Source organism: Eulemur rufifrons, chromosome 8, assembly GCF_041146395.1.
Source record: "Eulemur rufifrons isolate Redbay chromosome 8, OSU_ERuf_1, whole genome shotgun sequence".
Classification (NCBI taxonomy): Eukaryota; Metazoa; Chordata; class Mammalia; order Primates; family Lemuridae; genus Eulemur; species Eulemur rufifrons.
In genome coordinates, this window is record NC_090990.1 from 114,513,359 (window position 1) to 114,537,774 (window position 24,416).

Genomic DNA, 24,416 nt, shown 5'->3' on the forward strand with positions numbered 1-24,416 from the left:
GAGGCAAAGGAGTCACAGAGCAGTCAGGTAATGTGCAAGATGCTGGAACCAGCAAGTGGGCAGAGCCAGGCTTTGAACCCAGGGGTGTGTCTGGGGGTCTCCTCGCTTCCCCTCTGCCCCAGGCCACCTCCGCTAGCAGTGCTGGCTCAGCAGAGCCAGGAGGCAGGTGAAGGTCGTGGAGCCCCCAGCTTCTAGCCCACCCCACCTCCACACGCCACAGGTGCCATGCTGGCCTGACCGTTCTGCTCTGCGTCCCACTGCTGGGAAGCCACGTAAGGATGCACCTTCCCACTCTGCCTGGTGCTAATCTCACCCAGAAAAAAGCAGCCAAATCCGTCCAACTTTTTCTCGTTTGTAGTCAATTTAGCGTCACGTGCCTGAAAGCCCCGTGCACCACTCCATTCCTTCCCCTGCTGAGTACCCGTCCCCTTCCCCTTATTTCTGCCTCTTGAAATCCATCCCTCAGGATCCCCCAGTGCCCCTTCCTCGATGAAGCTTGCTCTGCTTCCTCTGCTCCCGTCGCCTTGCCCATCCGTGGTGACGGCCCCCTGCTCTGTGGGATCTGGGAGGGTGGGTCTTGCCTGGCTCATCACCACGGCCTCGGAACCCCAAGGCACCGTGCCTGGTGGTTGTATTTGCTAAATAAGAATTGTAATGATGCTGCTGTTCCTTAATGTGGACTGACACTGTATCTGCTGCCTGCCACGGTTTGGGGAGAGTACTGATGGTGGGGTACTGGGTGGTTTCTAATGAGTGTGTCCTACAGCAGCCACAGAGAAAGGTCACCCCCTGAGGATGAGGGCAAGATGTGGCCTGGAGGAAGTGGATTCCTGGTGTCAGTCAAACAAGGAAGAGAGGGGTCTTGGGTAGAGAGAGGGGAGCCCCTGTCTCTACTTGAACCCCCTTCCCTTTGCTCTAAACCTCAAAGAAGAAACTGTCTGGATATGATGGGCTTCATGGCAAGGGGCTAGAAGATGCAGTAGGCTGAATAACACGCTCGCCCACGAAAGTCCACATCCTAATCCCCAGAACCTTTAAGTATGTTACCTCACATGGCAAAAGAGACTTTATAGATGTGACTAGGTTAAGGATCTTGAGATGGAGACACTAACCTGGATTATCTGGGTGAGCCCCTATAATCACAATGCTACTTACAAGAGGGAGGTGGGACAGCAGAGTCAAAAGATACGACCACAGAAGCAGAAGTCGGAGTGACGGGGCCACCAGCCAAGGAATGCCGGCCGCCTGTGGAAACTGGAAGAAGCCATGAGACAGATTCTCCCCTAGAGCGCCAGAGGGATTCAGCCCTTCTGACATCTTCATTTTGGCCACTGGGACTGATTTTGGACTTCCAACCTCCCGAACCATAAGACAAATAAACATGTGCTGTTTAAAGCCACTACGTTTGTGGTAATTTGTTACAGCAGCAGGAAACTAATACAGATGGTGTCTATTGAAGAGAAATCAGCCAGGAGATGGAGTGGGTCAATACCACAGCTCTTAAGCCTGGCTTTATGGGGACATGTTGCTCTAGTTTTTTCCTCTTTGGGTCATCTGTAGCCCATGTGCAGGACAACAGTAACATGGTAGCCCTTACAATGACAGTAAGAGTCATATACTCATAATTGAACCAGAGAGTTAGAAAGCAAAGGGTAGCAACACCCCTCAAGGGACCAAGAGGTGATGGCAGCAGCTGTTAGCCAGACTCCCTAAGAGGAGGTGACCTGCCCGTGAGCCCCAGCCTCTGCTCTCCAATGACAGAGGCTTTGAACATGGCCCCCCTGGAGGATCAGGTCTTATTTCATCAAGGAAAGAAGTTGTGGCCTTTAGGTGCCCCAGCACCACCCGACACCCTCTGCAATGGCCAGGAGGCCTGACATGGGCGTCCTCAGCCCCAGGGCCTGCAACAGTGGGGCTGCCCACCAACCCATCTAAGGATATAGTCAAAGCTACCAAGACCGTCAGGGCAAATCCCAGGAGTGACGGCTCTCCCTGCCTTCCCAGGCCCAGTCTTGGACAGGAGCCCTGAGCCTCTGCTACCAACAGGATGCAGCAACTTCCCTGTCCTAGTCTGCCAGCTGCCACAACAGAATATCACAGGCCACGCGGCTCAAACAACAGTTCTGGAGTCCGGAAGTCCAAGATCAATGGCCGGCAAGGCTGGTTTCTGGGGAGGCCTGCCTTCCTGGCTTGCAGAAAGCCACCTTCCCACTGTGTCTTTGCATGGCCTTTCCTCTGTGCACACACATCCCCAGTATCTCTTCCTCCTTGTGTCATATCAGATGACCCTCTTTATGACCCATCTTACCTTAATTACATCTTTAAAGGCCCCATCTCCAAGGGGTTAGGGCTTTAGCATATGGATCTGGGGGGACACAATTCAGTTCAAAACATTGTAATTCCTACCAATCCCCATCACATCACAGCCCTTGGATGCCTCTGGCTTCTGCTCTCAGATCCTCCAGTGAAGCCCATTGGGATAATAAAGGCCCCATCTGATCATCGGGGAACCCTTACAGGTTGTCTGGAGGCTGGTGGAGTCCAGGTGGCCTACCTGGGCCCTGCCTTGACCCAGGAGGGACAGGCTTCCACAAGCAGCCCGAGCACACACTAAGCGTCTCCAGGCAGCAGAACACAGCTGCTTCTCCTGGCTCCACTCGAGTCCCTGCTCCACATCAGGGGCTCTGAGGCACAGGCTGGATGGGCATCGTACCTTCTGGACTAAACGCTGGGACACAGGGCCTAATGAAAGATTTTCGTGATGTTTATCGGCGTAAGCAACACTCTGATGCAGTTTGATTTCAAATTACCAGCTTTTGCAGGACACTACAAGCAATTAAGAGAACAATTTGATGGAATATTTAACATCTAAATCCAAAATGTGGTCCTCCCAATAAATCCCTGGGATAAAACTCCCTCTAACTCTCACCCCGTAACACTCTGTAAGGGTGGAGAGCATGTTTCACGTGCCGTGTGGCTTCAGCGCCTAGTGCCAGGGCGCTCAGGAAATGTTTGATGAGAGAGAGAGAATCATGTGACATGGCCCAGGCAAGTGCCCAGCATATTTGCCCCCCGGACCTCAGGCCAGGGCCATGAGCTGTATGGGAAAGCTGATAGTCCCCTGTGTCACCTCTGTCACCTCCCTAGCCCAGGTAACTCCCGTGGGGCAAGTGATTTCCAGAGTCCCTCTGCTCCTGTTGGAGAGTCACACTGGGTCCTCCCTGGCACCTGCACCCCTCAGGGTCCGACCAGTCCTCCAGCCAGCGGGGGCCTTCCCAACAGGGAGGGCGGCTGCAGCCCTGGGGAGAGCTGCGTGTAGAGGCTGGGGTGGGTAAGGACTAATGGGTGACAGGACAATGCAGGGCTGACACACAGGCAGGGAGGGAAGACACACCTCCTAGGATGGCACTTAAGGCAAGAAGGGAGATCCAGAAGTCCAAGTGGTCAGAGGAGAGAAAGAGGCTTGGGAGGCATATGCACCGTGGCCAGAAAGCACTGCGTGGGCTGCAGAAAGCCCTTCCTCTCCCTCTTGGGTCCAAACCAGCCCCTGAAACCCAGTCCAAATCCATAGCCAGGCTGCTAGCCACAGAACACCTTCTGCACCAGCCCGTCAGTTGGTCCATTCATCGGACTCTCAGGCCAAAGAATGATTTCTGAATATTCCCAGATTCCTGATCCATTCTCTCCCCGACTGACCTGTATCTGGGACTCCCAGGAAATATGTGAGCTCGGAAAAGCACTTGGAGATTCTCTACTCTTGCTCTCATCCACCCACAAGGGCATGAGCCCAGGTGCTAGAACTTAGGCCAAAGCATCTCTTCAGCTTGGGGCCACCTGCGTCACCGTCTCAGGAGCTGAGGCCACGAGACTGGCCACCAGAATGACTCAGGAGGTCCTGGGGGCGCTGGCTCAAGCCTGGGCATCAGGACAGCCAGTATGCCCACTATGTACTTCATTGCATACGAGTGGTGTTCTCAGTGGGAGCTTATATGAGGACTGTGCCTGAGATTTCATGCAGTCCAGGGGAAGGCCTGGCTTATAGACTTCCCAAGCAGCAGTTCTAAGCCTCAGGAGGTGTGGCTGGCACCTGTCCACCCAGGACATTCCCTGACACGTGGGAGGCCTGTCTCCAGAGGCTCCTTGTTCCCTCTCACAGGCCCTAAAAATAAAGCTCCAAGGGCACAGTTATTCTGGTCTCAGAATAAACTAAACCAAGCCCCAGGAAATACAAGGGCTCTCAAGTTTCATGGCTGGGGCCAGAGGAGAGGGCAAGGACAGAAGGTGGAGAAGGCTCAGGGCCCAGGGATGGAGCTTCAGCCTTGGCTTTGGGATACCATGGCCACCAGCCTAAGAAGGAGGCCAGGGCCATGAGAAGTCCTTAAAAAGGAGGCACGATTCCCCTAGCCGGAATAGAGGGGACAAGTTTGGTCTGCATCTTGTCCAGCCCCAGCCCTGAAGCCCCACGGAGTGTCTCATGGCCCAGACCCTGGTGCTTTCCAAGAATCCTCGAGCTGTGGCTACTCTGGCGTGACCTGGAACGCCAGTGCTGTGCCCAAGCCCCCCAGGCACACACAGCATGCACAGCCTCGCCTGGCCACTTCTAGTACAAAATGTAATTCCAGTGTCACAGATGATCCAGAAAAATCAGAGAGGGAGGATATCAGAGAACAAAGATTGACAAGGGAATGGCTAACCAGAGAGATGTCTGGTGAGTGAGGGGTTTGAGGGCAGAGACCACATCTGTGTGTGTGTGCCTCCTGCAGAAGCCGCCACTGTGCCCTGCATGCAGGAGACACTTAGTCAATTCTGTTGCTTCCTTGGCCACCGTCCCCAAGGGCGCCTGGGGTGGGGAGGAGGAATGTTGCAGAATATAAACAAGGTGCACAAAACTGGCATCTGAGATGTGGTCACTAGAGGGCGCTCCAGGACAAGAGCTGACTCCTGGGCCGCCCTCACCGCGGCTTGTGGGGTTAAAGAGGAACCAGTTAGAGTTTGTTTATTCAACACATGTCTACTGAATGATTACTCTGTGTCAAACACTAAGCGCTATAAGGCTACAAAACGATGGAAAGGTGTCATCTTTTATTAGAAAGATAACTGGCATAAGCAATTAATAATGTATCCATGTTTACCCACCAGTAGCGTCTCTTTATTAACTGCGGATGCGTTTAGTCTCCCCATGCTGTCCTTTCCCCCATATCTGCGTGGCTGGCCCCTCTTTCTTGTCTTTGCTCAAATGTCACCTTCTCACTGAGCCTGCCCTTCCCACCTCATTTCAAAGCATTTCATGTTCCCTGGGCGGTCCCAGTCCTGCTCACCCGCTGCACTTTCCCGTGTGCTCATAACCACCCAGAAAGCCACGCAACGTGTGCGATCATCATCTCCAGTGTCTGCGTCCCCCAGGACCTAAGTTCTGTGAGGGTGCAGGGTCTGTCCGTGTTCGCAGATGGACAAAGTGCCTAGAACAGCGTTTCGCACAGTAGGCAACCAATACCGATTTCTAATGAATAAGATAGGCAATAATTCTAATTAGGGGCTGGGATCAGCTGATAAGTATTCCCTTAGTTTGGGGAGTTTGAGTGAAGGGTCTCAGGTGCAGTCAGGGATCTTCGGACAGGAGGTGACATTTAGCTGGTCGTGAAGGATGAGAGCCTCGGCTCATGCCGTTCCCTTTGCCTGCTCTGCGGTTCCCTCTCTAACTTGTGAACTACCTGTCACAGCTGGGCTGTGTCCCTCCGCCTGCCTGGGCATCCCCTCACCCCACGTTCCCAGTGCGAGTTCCACCTGCACTTCCTGCCATCTGGGACTTGCTGACACGGGCAGCCCCTGCCACTCCTGTCTCCATTACACTTTCCCTTCTGCTGCGAGATAGAAACAAACTGAGCAGCTCGGAAAACAATCCATCATTTTGTCACAACATTTCCATTTCAAAGACTTCCTTTCCAAGCTTTGCTCCGGCCCAACACTTCCTTCATTAGCATGAGAAAAACTGGCGGAGAGTTGAGTGACAGGGGAGGGAGGGGGCTGGGAATAGGCTCTAGGGCTGGGCCGGGCCTTGTCTGCTCCGGCGTAGGGTGTGCACGTGTGTGTGTGTGTGTGTGTGTGTGTGTCTTTGTGAGCGCATGCCTCTCAGCACTCATTATTTATGCCACTTGGCCAGAGATTTGCCCGCTCACATTACACGGCATAAGCCACCCCCAGGAGCTGGCTGCGCCCCCACAGTGTGCCAGGAACTGCAGGGATGCTGAGGACGCAGAGAGGAAGGAGGCAGCAGGCACTGCCCGAGAGTGGTTCGGTGGGAGAGACAGATGTGCAGGTGAATAAACAATAACCGCTGTTATAAAGATCACTGCTGAGCAATGAGGAAATGGAGATTTGGGGACATCACCAAGAGGAGGTGACATTTAAGCTGGCCTTCAAGGATGAGGAGCAGTTCACAGGTTAGAGACAGGCAAAGGCATAGCAGGCAAAGGGAACGGCATGAGCAGAGGCTCAGAGGCGAGCCCTGCAGGGTGCTGGGTGTGGCCGTGCCAAGGGGACAGATGGGCATGAATGGCCACAGAGGCTTCCTGAGCTGCCCTCTCCCTTCCTAGGCCTCGTCAGCAGACAGGGCTGGTGGGGGACCTGGTAGGGAGTCACCCAGCCCTGCAAAGAGCCCCCTCCAGCCGCTCAGCTCCTCCACGGCCTCCAGGCAGCCCCTCTTCACAAGCAAATCGCAGCCCCTTCTCGGGGCCTCCTCACCCACCACCTGGCGGAGCCCCCAGAGGGCTGGGCCAGGCCCCAGAGCCCAATGTGGGCCCCTTTGCAGAACTTAAAACCCTGGTGGCAGCTCACTTACCCCCTCTGCCCTTCAATGTCCTCCCCACATGCACAGAGGGGCTCCACAGGGACAGCTAAGCAACGGGGAGTGTCTCGTCCATGAGGGGAGGGAGAAGATATGGAGAGGGGGCCTGAGTGTGTGCGGGGAACGGGGGTGGCACAAAGATCCAAGGGGCAAGAGGAGACCAAGAAAGCGGTGTGACTCTTGAGGACCTCACTGATCGCATGATTCGTTCACTCATTCATGCTGAACGTTTGATGGTGCATTCCATGAGTCAGGCACCCAAGATCAAAATGAGAGGTGCACAGCCCCTGTCCCCAGGGAGCCCACAGTCCGTGAGGGAGACAGACAGGGACAGACATGGTACCATACTAAGGCCCCAGCCTGGCCAGGAGCGTGCTGAAGAGATCTGACTGAGCAGAGGCTTGAAGGATGATTAAAGTCGGAGGGGTTGGAGTGTGGAGAACATTCCAGGCAGAGCGTTCTCCGCAGCCAGGAGCAGAGCTGAGGCCACAAGGTGACGTGCTGCCCACACCACCTTAGCGCCAGAAGGGACAGACCCTACACACCAGCCTCACCATGTCCTCAGCACCCTCTCAGGACACGGGTCACCAGCAGGCCCGGGAGGGCCAGGGGTTAGGGAGAGCCATTTGGTCCACAGAGCACATTTACGAAAGGATCGTATTTAGACTTTCTGCATTATTCCCCATTGAAGTTAGGGTGTTTAAGACACAATTGTGAAATGTAAACCATGAAAATACGTAACACAATTTTTGTGAGTCTGTTCAGCACTTTTTTTTAATCTACAAGAAGCCTAAAAATAATGAAAGTGGCCCAATTCTGTCTCATTCTTGGCAAACAAGCAGTGTTGGTCCTAGAGAAGAACAGCGAGGCTTGGAGGAGTCTCCCAAAGCCAGAACTCACTCCTGGGCACCAGGCTCACGGCCCTGATCCAGCAAGGCTCAAACACCAAGGCCTGCTCCTTCCTGGCAACACTCTCTGACTTTGACATCCTTTGTTCTGTGGCCTCTCCCCCAACCCACCCCAGGCTCCTGGGCTGACCCGGACTGCAGCCTGAGTCTTCCTCCTCTACGACCCCCCACCACGGCCCCAACCCGTTCCTTCCCTGCACAGCCACAGACCCAGAAAGCCACCACAGGCAGCAGCTTCCCTGCCCTGGGTCCCTCGTCTTATTTGTCCTTGGGTCCAGCTGAGAAAGAGCCCAGGAGATGCCCCCAGATGGCTGGTCAACAGGACCCCGTGGGCAGCTCCCACTGGGAGAAAGAAGCCAGCCCCTGCTCGTCTCCCCGCCCCACGCCCACTCCTCTTCCCATGGGACAGTCTCCCTTGGGAAGCATCACCCCAGACCTGCAGCTCCTGGCTCCTTGAGACACGCCCCCTGCTCACCTGCTCCTCGGCTGTCTGCAGGGCAAGGCTGTGGGCAGGACCAGGGAAGGGCAGGGGCGCCACAGCAACATGCAGCTCCCAGCACAGAACTGTCCAGGGGTCTGCCCGGCTGACACTGTTACGGCAGGTGTTACAGCGGGTGGTCCCGAGGACAAACCGAGTGGCACACGGAGAGTCGGAGAATCAAGGTTTATTCGCCGGCGGGCTCAGAGAGGTCTCACCACCAAATTCTAAGCCCCGTCTACATGATTTTTTCCACTTTCATTAAGTTGGGGTGGTCCGAGGGGTGGGGTCTCGGGTAACTAATGCCTGCCAGGTAATAGGTTAGTTGATGTGTCAGGTAATAGGTTAGTATTATGCTGATGCACCAGGTAATAGGGTAGTTGATGCACCAGGTAACAGGTTTAGTGTTATGCTGATGAGCCAGGTAATACATTGGTTGATGGGCCAGGTGATAGGTTAGTATTATGCTGATGCGGGTCTTCCGTGAGGGGTGGGGGTCTCTGGTGGCTGCTGTGCCAGGTAATAGACGAGGGTTTTCCTTATCAACACCAAGCACTATGGTCTCCCCAAGAGCCTTGTCAACCTGTCCCCCACCATAGCTGAGGGCCCTCAAATTAGCATCGCTGAGAAAAACCTTTTAAATCTACCTGAATCTACCTTAAGTCTACCGCTTAAATCTACCTGAATCCCCTTGTGTGCCCCTCTAACATTTGGGTTTCCTGCGAGGCCCCAGAGTGTGCAGGGCTCCGTGGGCCTGGGCGGCCACGGGGAATGTGAGCACTGGCATCTGGCTTTGACACGAGCCTGCCCTCCGTGGTGGAGCCACTCTGAGGCCGACAGTCAGGGCCTGAGCCCCTGAGACTGAGGGTGGGACCCTGGACTGTGGCTCTTCCTCAGGGTGAATGACAACCTCAAGACCTCCAGATCTTTCCCCGATACCCCTTGCCTATTCCACCACCCGTCTTCTTCCAACGGCTATGAGGCCCTTCTCCTAACAGACCGAGGGCCTTCCCCGCCGGCGGCCAGGTATCTACTCAGGCTCAAGCCACCAAGCCCTTGACGCTCATCCCCGGGTCCAAACAAGTCTTGTCCTGCAACGGTCTCCCCTCCTATGCCCTTTTCCCAGAAAGACCTAGTGTGGGAGGACAGGTAGGTGAGCCATGCCTTGGTCTTCCCTGTCCTCAGCTTGAAATGGCCATTGCCCTCGAGGAAACCTTCAGCCACCAACTGCATCCTCAGCCCTCCCCGACCCGTGCAGCCCCCACTCTGGCCACACACCACCTGGCAGTCACAGCCCACCCCCATGGTGGTGCAGGGCTTCAGCCCTGGTGACGACAAGGGAAGGCGGGCTTTGCAGAAATGTGGTGTTTACTGAGAACCACCGGCCTGAAAACCTGATCTGTGTGTGTGTACGTGTGTGTGCATGTGTGTGTGTGTATGTGTGTGTGCATGTGTGTGCGTGTGTGTGCGTGTTTGGGGACAGCACGGTGCATGGTCAGTGGTGCAGTCAGACAGCCTTGGCCAGCCCCACGCGCTTGTTGGCCCTGTCAAAGACGCTGTAGTACTCCTGGATGAAGACGTCCCCCAGGATCCACTGCTGGGAATGATCGTCACCCTGGAAACTGCTGGAACAGGAGCCTCGGTCCTGGGAAAGGCAAAGCTGAGATGAGGCAGGTCCCAGCTCCATTCACTGCCCTGAACATGGGTGTTTTACACCCCACCCCACAATTACTCTCCCCTACTATTTCATTTTATCCTTGAAATCACTTTCCCAGGTCAGCAAACAATTGTCAGATTCATCCCATTCAACAGATGAAGAAATTGAGATTCAAAAAACAAAATGATTTAACCCAAGATCACCAGGTGGGGTCCTGGAGATGCAGCCCTGTCTCCTTCACTGAACCCCTCCCGTGGGGTCCCGTCACCGTCCTCCCCAGCCCCTCCCTGCCCTCTGCCCTCAGCACCCGCGCCTGGGGACTGGCCGGAACAGGCCTGGGGACTGAGGCAGGACCAGGAGGCCTCACCAGTTTCGGGAGCTCAGAATTAGGTCAAAGCTGAGGCCAGCGGGTCGGTGGGGACTAGAGTTGAGTCCCCACAAAGTCCAGGCTAGCTAAGAAAACCCTGGACAGCACTCTAGGCCCCTGGGCGTAGAAGATTGAGCAGTGGATGGAGGTTCCCACGGGGAACTGCGGATCTACACCCCCACAAGCCACAGTGGGCTGTCCTTCCTGGTCCCCATTTCTCCCAGGATGAGACTGTAGTGGCCACAAATGAGGCCCAAGGACAACATGGCCCCACTCAGAAGGACCAGTCAGTCTACAGGGATGCCCCCCCCATTTGCTATGGAGTCCATGCCACCTCTTTTCACCCACTTCACTGACTTGGGCCCCAGCTGGGGAGGGACGGGGAGGAGGGGACAGGAGGAGCCCAGGGCCTCCTCCCTGAGACATACCTGTCTGGTGTAGGCAGTGGGTGGCAATGGGAACTCCGTGTCTTGGATCTCAAAGACAACCTGGGGCACGCTGCTCAGGCTCCCGCAGTCGATGTCAAACTAAAGAGCCAAGGGAGGTCCCTTAGAGGAGGTGGGGCTGTCACCTGGCTGGAAGAGGCACCGGGTCCTGGCAGCACAGGACCCCTTCCTCTGCACCGGTGGGCCATGGGGTGTGGAGACCCACCACCTCAGGGGGCTCTTGTTTTTTGGTCGAGATACGGTCCTCAAAAGAGTCACACTGAGGGGGATGAGCTGTCAGTCAACCCAGGGAAAGACCCCAGCTTGGGACAAAGGGGTTCACCTCCGTGTCTCCCCCACCCCCAGGCCCAACCAGAGCAAGGACACTGGGAGCACTTAGCGGCCGGGGAGGAAGAAGGATGGACTCATGGCAGAGGAGGGAAACGGGCACAGCAAAGGCCACACGTCGGGGAAGGCATGGCCCTCCCAGAGGACCAGGAGGTCAGATTGCGGCCGCTGCACGAGGCGAGGGAGCTCCAGCAGCAATGACAGGCCGAAGCCAAAGCCCAACCTCTGCTGAGAAATGGGCCCCTCACCTTTCCCCTGTATCATTTCTTCCATGTGAAAGGGGCCCCCACTTTAAGGGGGCCTTGGATGGCTGGGGTGAGGATCTGGCCTTACCAGGCCGTCCTGGCCCTCTGTGGCTCCAATGGCCTTGTGGATGGTGAGGATGTTTCTGCTGGGCCCAACCAGCAGGGAGGTACCCGTGTCCAGGATGGCTTGACAGCCGTTGTCACAGGCCATCATGACACCATTGACGGTGACACTACAGAGGGTAAACAAATGGCCTCAAGGCACACCCACCCCTCCCTCCCTGGCCCTTCCTACTCTCCCCTGCCAGGATCCCCAGGCAGGGAGGAAAGCCCCAACTATCCCCACGGCCCCTCCCTTGGGTCCTTTCCTGGAGCCCCCAAAACTCTCTGAGCCCAGAGAAAAGACCTAAAGCCATTTTCTCCCAACTTAGTGGCTAAATTGAGGACATCCCACCTTCTGTGGGACAGAAACCACAGCAAAACAACAAATTCACATGCACTAAGGGGTAGAACGAGCACTGGACTACTTGCCTGAGATCTGTTTCAAGTTCTCCTTCTGCCGTTTACTCACCGAGTGTCTCAGGCGAGCTACGCAACCTCTGTGTGACTTCCGCCAGGGAGGGCTGCGAGGCTCTAACCTGACGCTGGTACATTATCAAACGGCAATGACAATGGCACCCGCTTCGCGGGGCTTTAGTCAGTGAGGCAGTCAGGTAATCGCTTAGCACATGGCCTAGCGGGTAGTGAGTGCTCTGTGAGTGCAGCTCGGCTTATTAGTAAAGCAGAGGTGAACGTGAGCATTGTCACAGCCTTGGAAGTGTCCAGTTCAGATTCTGAGGGGCAGTCCTACAAGCCACAGTCCTTCTCAGAGCCCGGACCTGACACCAAGTCCTCCTGTACCCACACCTGGAGCCGTCCTCGAGCGGGGCCCCCCCAGGGCTGTGCTCGCCCACCTGTCCAAGGTGAACTGTCAGTACACCTGCCTGGTCACAGGCACCCAGTACAGGCTGCCTGTGTAGTAGAACGGTCGATGGCCCCCAGCGTGAGCACGCTCCACTGGTCACTCCTGAAACCAAGACAAGGCTCACTGCTTCAGCGAAGCCCCTCCCTGGGGCAGATGCCGTTGAGACCCAGCCCCCTCCCCCAAGGCTTCATGAGCTCTCCCAGCCTCGCCCTCCCCCTCCCCAGTGGGGTTTCCCTCCGGTGTCAGTAGCAGCAGCCTTTTTCCCGAGCGCTGTGGCCCTCGCCCCCACCCTGGGCTTGGCAGCACCCGGAGCCCAGAGCTCAGCCGTCACTGTGTAAGGGGAAGAAACAGCCCACACACAGGTCCCGGGACAGCCAGGCTCTGCCCTGGCCGCCCTTGGGTGTTCCCAGCTCTCTCCCTTTGTCCCCGCTCCCCAGAACCCACCACCCGGGGCTTTCTGCCCCCAGTAGGAAAGGGGGTCTCCAACAAGGTCCCACACTTTGGATTAAAACTGCCACCCAAGCCCAAAGCCCCTCGGTTCCTTCCAGGGCCGTGTCTCGTGCCTGGCTGGGAAACACACGCACGCCACACCTCACCTGCTTCCCACGCTGCTGCTCTTGGTTCCTAGAACTCATCAAGCCCGGTCCCACCCCCAGACACCGGTACACGCTGTCCCCGTGGCCTAGAATGTGCTGCCCTGTCCCTTTGTCTCACCTGGATGCCCCCATTACTCCCTCAGGGCAGCCTGCCCTGGCCATCTCCGTCAGCATGGGCTTCCCCATTGTTGCAAGCCTCTGACACCCCCAAACCGGCCCTGCAGCACCCTCAGGACAACTCTCCGATTGCAGCTGTGTATTGTGCGCTGCCTGTTCCCCCTGCTAAATCGCTAACTCCCAATGTGTCTTATTTGCCATCTACGGCCACTTCGGGCACAGCCCTGCCTTAGCAAGGGCCCAGTGAATGGCCACTGAGTGAGGGAATGCCCGGGGCAGCCCCTTGCCTGGCTCCCGGCCTCAGCCCCTCCTCCTGGAGGTGGGCCCTTCCCCCTCACCGCCTCCCCCCCCAGCTCACGTGCAGTAGGGAGGTGGAGTGGAGCACTGGGCTGGGAGCAGGAGGCCTGGGCTCCAGGCCTGGCTCAGCCACTAGTTCCCAGGGCGTTGGCCCCACCCCAGGCCTCAGTTTCCTCAAAGGAAAAGAAAGGTTAGACTCCTGGAGTCGGTGCTAGAAGTCTGTGGATCTCACTGATATCAACAAATAGTTATTGAAGCTTTGTCACTTTGGAGAAAAAGAAGCTAAAAGATCCTACGCAGAGATGAGATCAGGCTTTGTTTTTTACAGGCCAGGAATGAAAGTCAAATTTTGGCCCCGTGAACTCCGGCTGTATCAGTGACTATATTTGGGGCCTTTGGATAAGAAGTTGGATGTGCCTGGAAACAAGGAGGTTTGCTTGCATGCTGGCAACTACCCTTGAGTGGCAGTGTCCCCAAGGGGTGGACACTCGCCTCAGCTAACAGTCCTTAACAGGGCGTCAAGGCCAGGCCCTGGCTGGGCACAGCTCCTACCTGCTCATGTAAACTGAGAACAGGTCGTGGGCCACCAGGTATCTGTTCATCAGGTTGTCGAACACGGGCATGAAGGAGTCGGAGGCAAGGGAGGGGTACGCCAGCCCCAGGATCCCGTCAAACTCGGAGTAGGCGAAGATGAAGCCAGGTTCCCGGGTGCTCGGGCCCACGGTCTGGTGGGCGTCCACGATGGTGGAGACCTGCAAGACAGTCGTAATGACCTCCGCTGGGAGCCTCCGCAGCCAGAGACAGAAAAGTCCCAGGGTGGGGGCCACGAGTCCCAAGTCAAGAGCCAGTGTCAGAGTCTCAGCCTCGCTGGCCCTCCTTCCCCCTTACCGGCAACGTAGTTCTTTGAACTTAAGAGAAAAAAAACTCCCCTTTCCCAGCAGTCAATGCTGCGGTTTTGAGGACTTGGTCTGATGAGGCCGGGGAGGAGGGGCAGGGAGGACATGGTGCTCATCGTGCAAAAGTTGGGGATGAGCCCAAACAAGGAGGGAGGACCAGGGATGCTCCGAGGCCCTCTGCAGGCTCTGGCCCCCATCAGCAGCGCCTGGAGCGTCTCCCCATAGACACCATGGAGGCAGCACAGAGCCCATAAAGAACACATGGACATTTTATGTCCCCAACCCCCAGGTGTGGGTCCTTGTTCCTCCGTGTGCCAACTGTGTGACCTTGGACAAGCACCTCTCTGAGCCTCAACCCCCCTGTTGTTAAGGGGAATGATAAAGCCTGCACCTCCAGGCAGGGCTTAGGCTGAAACCACTAGCACTGAACACACACGGAGCATTTCTAAACGTTTGGTTATTGAACATTTATTGGCACTATGCTAAGAAGACGCTAACTCCAAAATAGCTTCTTAGTCTGCCCACTTCCCCGATGGCCAGTGTGTCCACCAGCCTACTCGGACCACCGCTGGCTCTAGCCCAGACCACCGCAATGGACCAAGCTTCCTGCTTCCACTCCACCCTCTTATAAGCCATCCTTCACACAGGGCAGCCAAAGGGATCTTTAAAAATGGAAATCAAGTCATGCCACCCTTGCTACAACCCTCCAGTGGGTCCCGATGGAGCTCAGAATGAAACCTTTGTCCTGGAGTCCCCCTGCACTCTGGTTCTGCTTCTCACTCCTCTTGCCCCGTAACTCACCCTGTTCCACCCACGCTGGTCTTCTTCTTCCCAGTGCTCCAACCCATCCTGCCCCAGGGCCTTTGCACTTGCTGTTCCCTCTGCCCAGAATGCTCTCCCCCAGATCTTCTGAGGCCTGGCTTCTGCAATCGTGTCATTCAGGCCTCAGCCTGGGACAGGCCATCATGTCCACCATGTCCACCATGTCCACTGAATCCATCTCCTGCCCTCCAAACATCCTCTTTCACACTTGCCAGTTGTTTTCTTCATGTCACTCAGCACTGTGCACAGTCATCTTATGTGAGTGTCTATTGTCTCCCCGCAAAGGAGGACAGCCCCTCGTCCCTCTTGTTCATCCCTGCAGCCTCCATTCCCAGACTCAGGCCCAACAGGCATTTGTGGAACAAGTAAGTGAACAATAGTTAAGTGCCAGAGAGTAAACAGATTCATGCTTTCCCTCCGCCAAGAAACAGACGGAGGGCCTCCCCGCCCGGGTGCTAGGCCCTGGGGACATAGCAGTGAGCAAAAGAAAGCGCCTGCCCTGGAGGAACTTATATTCCAGGGAAGAGATAGAAAGTAAGTTTTAAAAAGAAGTAAAGTAGAACATGTCAGCATTCTGAAGAAAAACAGCTCAGGGTAAGGGCAACAGGGTGGTGAGAGAAGGCCTCATGCACAGTGACATGGAGCAGAGTGGGGGGAGGGGAGGAGCCATCGGGGGTCTGGGGTGTGCAGTGCAGGCCCAGGCGGTGCTGCAGGTGGCCGGTCCCAGCAGCGTGTGCGTGGGGTGGGGTCAGGGGAACAGCGGACGAGGCAGGGGGTGGGGCAGAGGAGGGCAGGGGATCACGTGGGGCCTTGCAGGCTGGGGTACAGCCTCTTATCCAGTCCCAGTGAGGAGCCACAGAAAGATTTCCAGCAAAGGAGGGCATGACAGGACTTTTTAAAGTGTCCCTCTGGCACCTGTGTCAGATGGTGACGGGATGTGGCAGGAGCAGGGAGCCCACTGGGAGGCTATTCCAGCCATCCAGGTGGGAGGCAATGGAGGAGGAGCCAAGAGTCACGGGGTACGAAGTGGGCAGACGCTCAATGGCCTGGGAGGGAGGGTCAACAGGGTCTGTGGACAGATGGGGCATGGGGAATGAAATGACAAACAGATAATACACGATTAGTGTGTCTATTCCTTACCACAGTGGTCTGAGGCATTATTATGTCCATTCCACAGATGAGGAAATTGAGGCTTGCCCAAAGTCACCCCCCTCTATAGAGAAAAGCCTGCTGCATCCACCCCAGAGCCCTGCTCCTGACCACAGCCCAGTGTGGGGGCCCCTTTTCCCCTCAGTTTAGCACCCAGGACCCCTCCACAGGGAGCTCCTGGATGGGAGGAGACCCTGGATTGAGTAGAGCTCAGCATGTCCCACGCCGCCTGTGCTCAGAGCCCCCTTCCCCATGGCTCTGGTGACAGCCCCTCCCCTATTCCTGCCCCAACACCACCCCGTCATCGTCATCGGAGCCAGGCCCTAGGCTAGGCCTGCTGGACTTCACCCTTCCTTCCTCCCCCCAAAACCTTCCTGCTGGAAACAGAGCTGGGATGACCTCCCCATTCGGTCCCCACTCTGAAACCAGCCGGCTCTGGTGCAAACAAGCAGAGAGCCGGGCCTGCGTGAGGCCAGCTGCCAAACCAGGGCTTCCCGGCACGTGCCACCCCACGCCCCTCCCTCTCCCACGCGAGACTGCTGGGGGGCCGACCCCAGGGCTGTCCCCCTGGCCACTGCCCAGGGCAGTGAGTAACAGCAGCCCAACGCACCACAGCTGAGGCTGCCAGCACAGGGCCAGCTCTCCAGTGAAGATGTGCCCAAAATAGCAAAAACGAAAGCAAGCTCCTGACAGCAGAGGAAGTAGGGCCCCCGGGCAGGAGAATTAGCCTTCTAGAGGTCTGACGGCTGGACCACCCCAGCAAGAGGCTCTGAGGCCGCCGCTGTCTGGTGCTAACTCTTGGGGAGGCCTGAGCACCTGGCCAGCCAAGGAAGGGGCTGAGGAAAAGGCTGTCAGCAAGAAGGGCTGTGCTCTGCTGGACTCCAAGCAAGAGAGACTTCAGCCAGACCCAAGGAAGAACCCTAGGAGGATCAAGGTGATAAACACAGAGTGATACTGCTCCGTACTTAATCCTGGATGATGTATGAGGAAGGAAAGAAAGACACTAACATGCATTGGGCACTTACTAAGTCCCCACCACTGTGTCAGGTACTCTGAGGCCAAAAGGAGGCAAGGGGAAGGGGGAGGCCCAGAGGCTGCTCTGACTTACAGAGAGTGAGGCCTAGCCGAGAGCACTGCTCAGAGAGCCAGAGACGCGGGTCTGGCGCTCAGCACCTGCAGGTGCCCGCTGTGTGACTTCAGGCAAGTTTTCAACTTCTCTGAGCCTCAGTTTTCTCATCTGAACAATGGGAATAAAAATATCTTTCTCAAAGGGGTGTCAGAAGAATGAAATTTAAAAATAAGATCACAAATCAAATCACGGTGGATAACAGACTTAAACCTTAGGCGTGATATAATCAGAATTCTAGAAGAAAATGTAGGAAAGACTCTTACAGACATTGGCCTAGGCAAAGAATTTATGAAGAAGACCCCCAAGGCAATCACAGCAGCAACAAAAATAAATGAATGGGACATGATTAAATTAAAAAGCTTCTGCATAGCCAAAGAAACAGTCCAGAGAATAAACAGACCACCTACAGAATGGGAAAAAAATTTTGCATACTACACATCAGATAAAGGACTGATAACAAGAATCTATTTAGAACTCAGGAAAATCAGCAAGAAAAAATCAAGCAACCCTATCAAAAAGTGGGCAAAGGACATGAATAGAAACTTCTCGAAAGAAGATATAAGAATGGCTAACAAACATATGAAAAAGTGTTCAACATCTCTAATCATCAGGGAAATGCAAATCAAAACCACAATGAGATATCACTTAACCCCAGTGAGAATGGCCTTTATCAAAAAAACCCAAAACAACACATGTTGGCGTGGGTGTGGAGAGACAGGAACACTAATACACTGCTGGTGGGACTGCAAACTAGTGCAACCCCTGTGGAAAGCATTATGGAGGTATCTTAAACAGATTCAAGTAGACCTGCCATTTGACCCAGCAATCCCATTACTGGGCATATACCCAAAGGAAAAAAGGTCATTCTGTAACAAAGACACATGTACCCGAATGTTTATAGCAGCACAATTCACAATAGCAAAGATGTGGAAACAACCCAAATGCCCATCAATGCATGATTGGATTAGTAAACTGTGGTATATGTGTACCATGGAATATTACTCAGCTATAAGGAATGATGAAGATACGACATCTCTATGGTTCTCCTGGAGAGAGTTGGAACCCATTATATTAAGTGAAGTATCCCAAGAATGGAAAAACAAGCATCACATGTACTCACCAGAAAATTGGTTTCTCTGATCATCACCTAAATACAAATCTGGAAACGACACCAATTGGATATCAGACTGAGGTGGGGGGTGGGGGAGGGGATGGGGGTATGCCTACACAATGAGTGCATTGCGCACCGTTTGGGGAGTGGTAACACTTGAAGGTGCTGACTCGGGAAAGGGGGGGTGGGGAAAAAAATATGAAACTATTGTTTTTAACTTGCACTGTTCACTTAATAATTTATCATGAATATTTCTCATATTATTTCATATCATTGTACAAGAAATAATGTATACATTATGAGGACATACTGTATCTAACAAGATATACTGTTAGACTCTTTGATTCTGTAAAATTAAATTGAAAAAAAAAAAAAAATAAGAGCACATGTGGGACACTGAGGAGCTTGCTGCTGGCACAAGCTCACAATTCCGAACTAACTGTGGCAAGGACGTGTGAAAAGGGGTCCAGGAGGTGGGGACCCGGACCTGGCGGAGGCTGTCAGGTTGGACCTCTGCACACTGACACCGGAAGGAGAGGAGGGAGGAAGAGACAACCCACAGCTGGCTGTTGGCTAAAATCCCTCTCGGAGTCCTCACCCAGGGAGCCGCCCGGGTGGGCAGGACACAGAGGGCTCCGCACACCAGCTGGGGGTGCAGCCCACCAGGGCCGGGCGCCTGCATGGGAAAGTGGCAAAGGCGACGGGAGCACTGGCCGGCCCGCAGCCCAGTTACGGTGACAGGGTCGGAGCCCAGAAAGCCCTGCATGCTGCCCAGGCCGTGCAGGATGGCCGGGGACTTGCTCAGCATCTGGAAGGTGTAGGACTTGGACGGGTCAAAGCGATGGTGGTTTTCTAAAACACAGACCGGGCGTTAGGGGGGCTCCTAGCATCTTCTCGCCACCCACAGCGACAGCAGGGCTTCGGCCCTCACCAGGCCTTGAAAGAGAGTATCATACTGGCTGTTCTCACTACAGAAAATAAGCAGCCCCTTCTCTCTACGGTCTTAGTCCCACAGTCTAATAAAGAAAATTATTCTTTGCGGCTCAACCCAGCTCAACCCGCTGCTGCCCGTGTAGTTTCCAAACAAAAAAAGAAAGGAAAAAGCCCTCCCTGTGGTTTCCATGGACATTTTACTTTTACCAGCCGAGTAATCTCAGCCGAGTCCCTTTCCCTCTCTACACCTTGGTTTCTTCATCTGTAAAATGGGGATTAAAAGAGCACCACCCTCCCAGGATTGCTGGAAAAATAAATGATTAACACAAGTTCAGTGTTTACTCATTGTTAGCAATAGGCCCTCTCACCTTATTCTTCCAGCTCACGCTGACATGTCATAGCCCCATTTTATTGAAAGGAAAACTGAGGACCCAGCAGGTAAGCAGCTTGCCTTGGCTCCCAGTAGAGACCAAAAGAGAAAAAAAAAACACACCAAGAAACTAGCATTCTCTAATTTTTAGCTAAGACCCGTGATTTTCAAAGCTTCCCAGTCTGTGGCCACTTGGGAGGTCAAGTGAGGAGACGGGACACAGCCAGGAGGCTGGGAAGGTCAGAGCCCGCGGTCCTGCCACCCTGACCGAGCGTGGCAGGTGGGGCGGAAGAGGGAGGTCACTCACGGCAGGCATTCCTGGTGCAGTAGACGGAGGGCACCCAGAAGCCCGAGGAGCCCGTGTCAAACACCACGGTGAATTCCTGGGGCGGCATCCAGACGGAGATCTTCCCGAAGTGCTCCCACTGAGGACAGACAGCCCTGGGTCAAAGGCAGGCGGGATGGGGGGCGGGATGTTGATGCTGGGCATGGAGCGTGGGCAGTTTTGGAGACCCTGTGCTTCCTATGCAGAGACCTGGGATGTGGAGGGGGAGGAAACAGAAGGAGGACACTGGGGCGGGTTCTTCTCCTCCAGCACCCCTCCCCCAGGGCCCCGCCCCCAGCCGAGCTCAGCCTGATCCTCCCAGGAGCCCTACAGCCAGTGCTGGAAGCAGCCTCAGAAGCAGACCTTGGCCCAAAACATAAATCCAGCCTGGGAGGGAGACTGGGCCGCCCCCGCCAGGGCAGGAAGAACTGGACAGCGAGGCAGGGCATCAGCTACGTGCAGTGCCCCAAGTCCCCAGCCAAGCTGTCCTTGCCACACCTGCCTCCCCAACGGCTCTCCCTGCTGTCAGAACTGGGGGTGGGAGGCGAAGATGACCTAGATAAGAAAATGAGAGCGCAGAAGAGAGAAAAGCCTGGTTGTTTACCATCAAGAGTGACAGATGAGAGAAAGACAAGCTCCAGAAAGGAGGAGGGCACAAGGGACATTCCTGCATGGGCCCTGGGTGGGAGGAAGAGGACGATGGCGCCACGTCCTGGACGGCTACAGACTGGCACCAGCTGTCCTCATCCCTGCTGAGCCTAGACTCAGACATGGTCTCCCTGGGCTGGGAGAGGCAGGCGTGAGGTTGGATCTGGGAGCAGATGATGCGCCCCCGAGGGATGTTGTGTGCGGAAGGTCGGCTGAGCTCACACCCTCCTCACGGTGGCCTTGGCTGGGTCTGCTGGCTCTTGTGGAGCTCGCTGAGGGCAGGGAGACGCCCCCCCCCACCCACAGGCGCCCAGATTCCTGAAAGAGGGAAGCACTGTGGGAGGCGGGGCTGAGTGGAAAGGCTGGCAGAGAGACTCACGTCTAGGTAGCTGATCAGAGACTTGCTGAAGTTGGAGTGCTTCCGTCTGGGTGCATACTGGTGTTCCCTCAGGAAGTCCCCCAGGAGCCCACGCTCCTGCAGGGCCCTCCTCAGCGACTTCCCTTTGTGCAGACGGATCCTGAGGAGAGGGGCAGAATCCGCGATGAGCGTGGGTGTCTCTCCTAGGCCGCCCAGCCTCCCAGAAGGGCCCAGAGCCTCTGGGCTCCATAAGCCACTCCCCACACTGCTCCTCCCAGCCCAGCCTTCCGGCCAGTATCCCGCTGACCCCCAGCCACTGGCTTTCAAACATTTCTTTTTAGCATAACCCAAGGTAAGAAATGTATTTTACATCAATTCTCAAATCGGTGCCTATCGTTACAGAGCACAATGTACTCTGATGTTTTCTATTCCTTTTCTTTTTTTTAATGCTGGTAGAAACCCTCCAGATACATTTTACAAAATATTAATGAGTTTTGCAACCCATAGTTTGAAAGACACTGAGCACATTGCCACTCGTTCAGTCACCAGATTCTTGCTGTGTACCTACTACGTGCCAGACACTGTGCAGGACACGGGGACACAATGGAGAAAAGGATGCAGTCTCTACCCCCAGGAGTCCGCTGCCTGGAGGGCAAAACGAAGCCTCCTACACTTTGGCTAATGCCATGACAATGATCCCACCCTTTGCTAGCCCTTTGCTCCACTCTCTGGGTAGCTTTTTCCCTACAGTGGGTGGAAATTCTTCAAAGAGCTTCCCAGGGGCCTCCTGGTCAGGTTTAGGTATCGGGTGATGGAGGCAGATCAACAGGCAGAGGTCAGGAGCGGAACAACAGAAGCTGGCTCTGCACCTGGCTCTGCCCTGTCTGTGGCAACTTAGGAGGCTCCCCAAGTCCCCAGCCTCCCCCTTGGAGGCTCCCCAAGTCCCCAGCCTCCCCCTTGGAGGCTCCCTAAGCCCTCAACCTCACCTTGGAGGCACCCCAAGGCCCTGACCTTCCCCTGGAGGCTCCCCAAATCCCCAGCCTCACCCTTGGAGGCTCCCCGAGCCCCCCAACCTCACCCTTGGAGGCACCCCAAGGCCCTGACCTTCCCCTGGAGGCTCCCCAAGTCCCCATCTTTGCCCCTGGAGGCTCCCCCAGTCCCCCGACCTTCCCCTTGCAGGCTCCCCAAAGCACCCTCCACCCCCAGCCTGAACTCCCTCCTCTATGAAACAGGTTAACCGCCCCCCCCCCCCCCCCCCCCCCCGCCTTCCAGCCACTCTCCTGACCCTGCCTTTGCCAAAGAGGTGGCCCAGCCTCTCTGGTCTTGGCTTCCTCTCCTGTAGACCGAAGTAGTTTGGCAGTTCCCACGGCCCCTCCCACCGCTAGGAATCACGTGGTCCCTCTGGGTGGGCTGGTTTAAAGAATGGCTGGAGACTACACGTGTGAAAGCGCTTTGACAGCAGTCAAATGGCAGCAGTTTTAAGACTCACGAAGAGAACGGGTTTCCTCACGTTGTTCGCACCCCGAACGACCGCATGGAGCAGGCTGTACCTGAATGACGGTCTCTCCTCGGGTGTCCCTCACCCCCAGCCCTCATATGTGACTTCAGCTGGGACCTGCCTTACAAAGGACTTCGTCTCTGAAGGCGGGAAAGGACTTCAGCACAAAAGGAAGGAGGCTGGACTGAGCTCCTGAGATCAAGCCCGCGGCTCCCTTTCCCATGTCCCCACGGCCAGGCCTGGAAAGCGTTTCCTGCGTGGCTCCAGCTGCGGTGTCTGATTGGTCAGGACCTAACTGCTTCGCACCCGGAAACTCCCACGGGCTGTAGCTGAGACTGCTGAGCTGACCCGCCCAGCACGAGGCCTCGGAGAGGAAAGCCAGCCATGGCCAGAAGGTCGTCCCCACCTCGTGCTGAGCCAGGAGGGCGGCCCTACATGGAGGCTCCGACCACCATGGATTCTCAGCTCCAGCCCCGCCCCCCTGTGCTGGGGCCACCGGCATGCCTGGGACTTGGAAGAACTTTATTTTCAGAGAACCTGGGCTGCTCAAAGGCACATGGACCCCTTTTCAGGGATCCAGCTTCCCCAGACAGGAATTCAGGCTTCCCTGTGCTCAGGGCTTGACAGGGTGCCAACCTAGACCCTGGAGGGAGCGTGACATCAGAGTACAAGTCTCCCCGGGGCCAAGTCCCTGCTCCTCTGTTACCGGCCATGTGGCTCGGGCAGCTCAGAGACTCTCCCTAAGGGCCCTTAAACAACAGTTTTCTCATCAGTAAAATACAAATACTAGTATCCACCTAACCCATGAGGATTAGTGATAGCATAATAAAGACTTAGTTAAGTGCCTGGTACCTAGCAGCAAATACTCAATACATCGGTTATGATTTTTGGAGGAGAACCTGGAAGCTTCACCCACAAAGGACTTGGTACAACAGAGAACTTTATTTTGTTTAACAAATGTATATATAGCTCTTACAGTGTACCAGGCACAGTGTGAAGCATTTTCAAGTATCAACTCATATAATCCTTGTAACATCCTTATGAAATGGGCATGACTATTACCCTAATTTTACAACAGATGAGGAGACTGAGGCACAGAGAGTTAAGTTAGTGATGAAGCTGGGGATCGAATCCCAGGCACTCTGACTCCAGAAGCCTTGCCCTAATGTCCCCAGGCTGCCCGTGTGACCTGTCTTTCCACCACACCCTGACGTGCAGGGGCACACGGGGAGGAAAAGGTCTGAGCGTGGGGGGCGTTATCCTGGGAACATGCAGCATTGCCTCCCAGGACTTCCCGGGGGAACAGTGGCTGGGAGGCCGGGGACAGAGCCTCCCAGAGAGGATGCATGAACTGCCCTTCCCCTCCCCGGGGGGCCGACACCCACCTGGCGATCTCGCTGCCCTGGGGGAGAGCAAGGACTGCAAAGAGCGCCACGAGGCACCTCATCCCGCACCACGGGCCGCCACTGTGCCAGCCAGTGCCCGTTCCCCGTGGCCTTTATAGAGGGAGAAGGGTTCACCCTGGCTGGGAGCCCAGACTTCAGAGACAGCCCCTGCCTTCAGGCCACGCCACAGACAGACATTGTGACATGGCACCCGGAGTCCCTAAGACCCACGCTAATAAGGACAGCATGTTCCACCACTCCAGGGACTTCCAAGTTGAAGGGTACAGCTGCCTGGTCTTCAGGCCGGAAAGATCAACACAGCCTTCTCTGATCTGATCTCCCCTTCCAAACCTCGCCCCTTCTGGAGCCAACACAGCTGGGGCTGCTGCCAGAAACCTATTTCACGGTCCTCCGTATGCTCCATAAGAGGCCTGTCCACCACGGACCCAACTCCTACCGTACCTGCCTGCCCTGCCCCGACCTGACCTCCCTGGAAGCTGCAGCCTCTCCTATCCAGAAATCTCCCCCAGCCCCGTTTTCCAGGAG

General features: G+C 55.5%; 1 protein-coding gene across 1 annotated transcript; it reads right to left on the reverse strand.

Moving 5' to 3' along the window:
- Nucleotides 1–9,737: 9,737 nt before the first annotated feature.
- Nucleotides 9,738–23,932, reverse strand: LOC138390391 (chymosin-like). Its single transcript, XM_069479246.1, is given in 10 exon segments — nucleotides 9,738–9,875; nucleotides 10,683–10,781; nucleotides 11,361–11,505; nucleotides 12,226–12,301; nucleotides 12,304–12,338; nucleotides 13,799–13,998; nucleotides 19,087–19,205; nucleotides 19,964–20,081; nucleotides 21,009–21,147; nucleotides 23,871–23,932. Coding segments are annotated over 10 exon segments (1,131 nt in total).
- Between the last annotated feature and the right edge of the window lie 484 nt (nucleotides 23,933–24,416).